Source organism: Octopus bimaculoides, chromosome 3 (genome assembly GCF_001194135.2).
Source record: "Octopus bimaculoides isolate UCB-OBI-ISO-001 chromosome 3, ASM119413v2, whole genome shotgun sequence".
Lineage (NCBI taxonomy): Eukaryota > Metazoa > Mollusca > Cephalopoda > Octopoda > Octopodidae > Octopus > Octopus bimaculoides.
Window position 1 is genome coordinate 24,916,153 of NC_068983.1, and position 1,443 is coordinate 24,917,595.

Sequence of the window (1,443 nt, forward strand, 5' to 3'; positions counted from 1 at the left end):
ACAGACAGACAGACAGACAGACAGACAGACAGACAGACAGACAGACAGACATTCTCATTTTTATATATATAGATACACATGTGTGCGTTCATACACACACACACACACACACACACACGCGCACACACACACACACACATATATATATATTGGATCTCCAGCCAGGCCTCGTGTAAGGCCTGGCTGGAGACCCAGTCTTCCATGTACTTTTACAGGGCTTAGAAAAACTGAATGACCGCTGTAATAAGTGTGTGAATCTGAGAGGGGAATATGCTGAATAAAATCATTATTAACTGATCCTCCTGTGTTTTCTTTTACTGCGAGCCAGGAACTTTTCAGCGCGTACTCGTGAGTACTTCCTTATCTAAAAAACATATCATTTGTTAAAAATCTCAATTTTAGGTTGTTCAGAAGAACCTACTGTTTGCATTGGGCAGTGCTGTTACAAAAGATTTGATTAATAACACAATCTATAAGAAACACTTCTTGGAGAATTTTGATTTTGCAACTCTTGAAAATGAGATGAATTGGCATTATAATGAACGAGAACAGGTAGGTTTGCACCACAATTTTATAATTTGTTTTTTCATGTTTGACCTACATAAACGAGGCAGTAACCAGACAGTTTTTTTTAGTTTCACTTGACTGAATATATGTTCCACAAACGTTTGTAATGTACACACACAAACAATATTATGTACTGAATTTACAGTGGGTGCTCTTTTGTATCAAAGTAGTAATACTATTAAAGTATTTATACATTTAATACGAGCGATTATATATGATATATAATATATTGTGAAATGATATCAGGAAATTAATATCAGACAAATTCTCCAGAAAGATATATGCATGTCTAGAATAATTATTGGATTAAAAATATAAATATATAAAAAATATATGTAAATATGTACTAGTATAAATATATAATAATAAATATGACAGTTTAAAATTAAGTTTATAAGGCATTTTACGATCGTTTCGCAAAAGTATTGTCTCCATAATGGAATTCTATATTGATAAACATTTATCGACAATACTTCTGCTCCTCAGAGATATGAAATGTGAAGTTTGTATAACTTATCGAATGGTAGTATTTTTTAAAAATATGAAGTAATATGGGAAAATGGTGTTTGTTTGTTCCCCATATTACTTTATGTTTAAAAAAAAAAAAAAGCTACCATTCGATAAATCATATAAAATTCACATTTTATATCTCTGAGGATCAGATGTATTGTCTATAAATGTTTATCAATATAGGATTCCATTACAGAGACAATGCTTTTGCGAAACGATCGTAAGATGCTTTAAAAACTTAATTTTAAACTATTAAATTTTAAACTGTCATCTTTATTATTATATATTTATACTTGTACATATTTACATATATTTTTATGTATATTTATATTTCTAATACAATAATTTCTCTCTCTCTCTCTCTCT

At 30.1% G+C, this 1,443-nt stretch overlaps 1 protein-coding gene across 1 annotated transcript in view; it reads left to right on the top strand.

Annotated features, from left to right (window-relative positions):
* LOC106882323 (uncharacterized) overlaps nt 1-645 on the top strand; it is an 11,553-nt gene extending 10,908 nt beyond the window's left edge. Inside the window, exon 3 of the mRNA XM_014932965.2 lies at nt 403-645. Coding sequence (XP_014788451.2) covers nt 403-645 — 243 coding nt within the window. The remainder of the gene's footprint in view (nt 1-402) is intronic.
* The last annotated feature ends 798 nt before the right edge of the window (nt 646-1,443 follow it).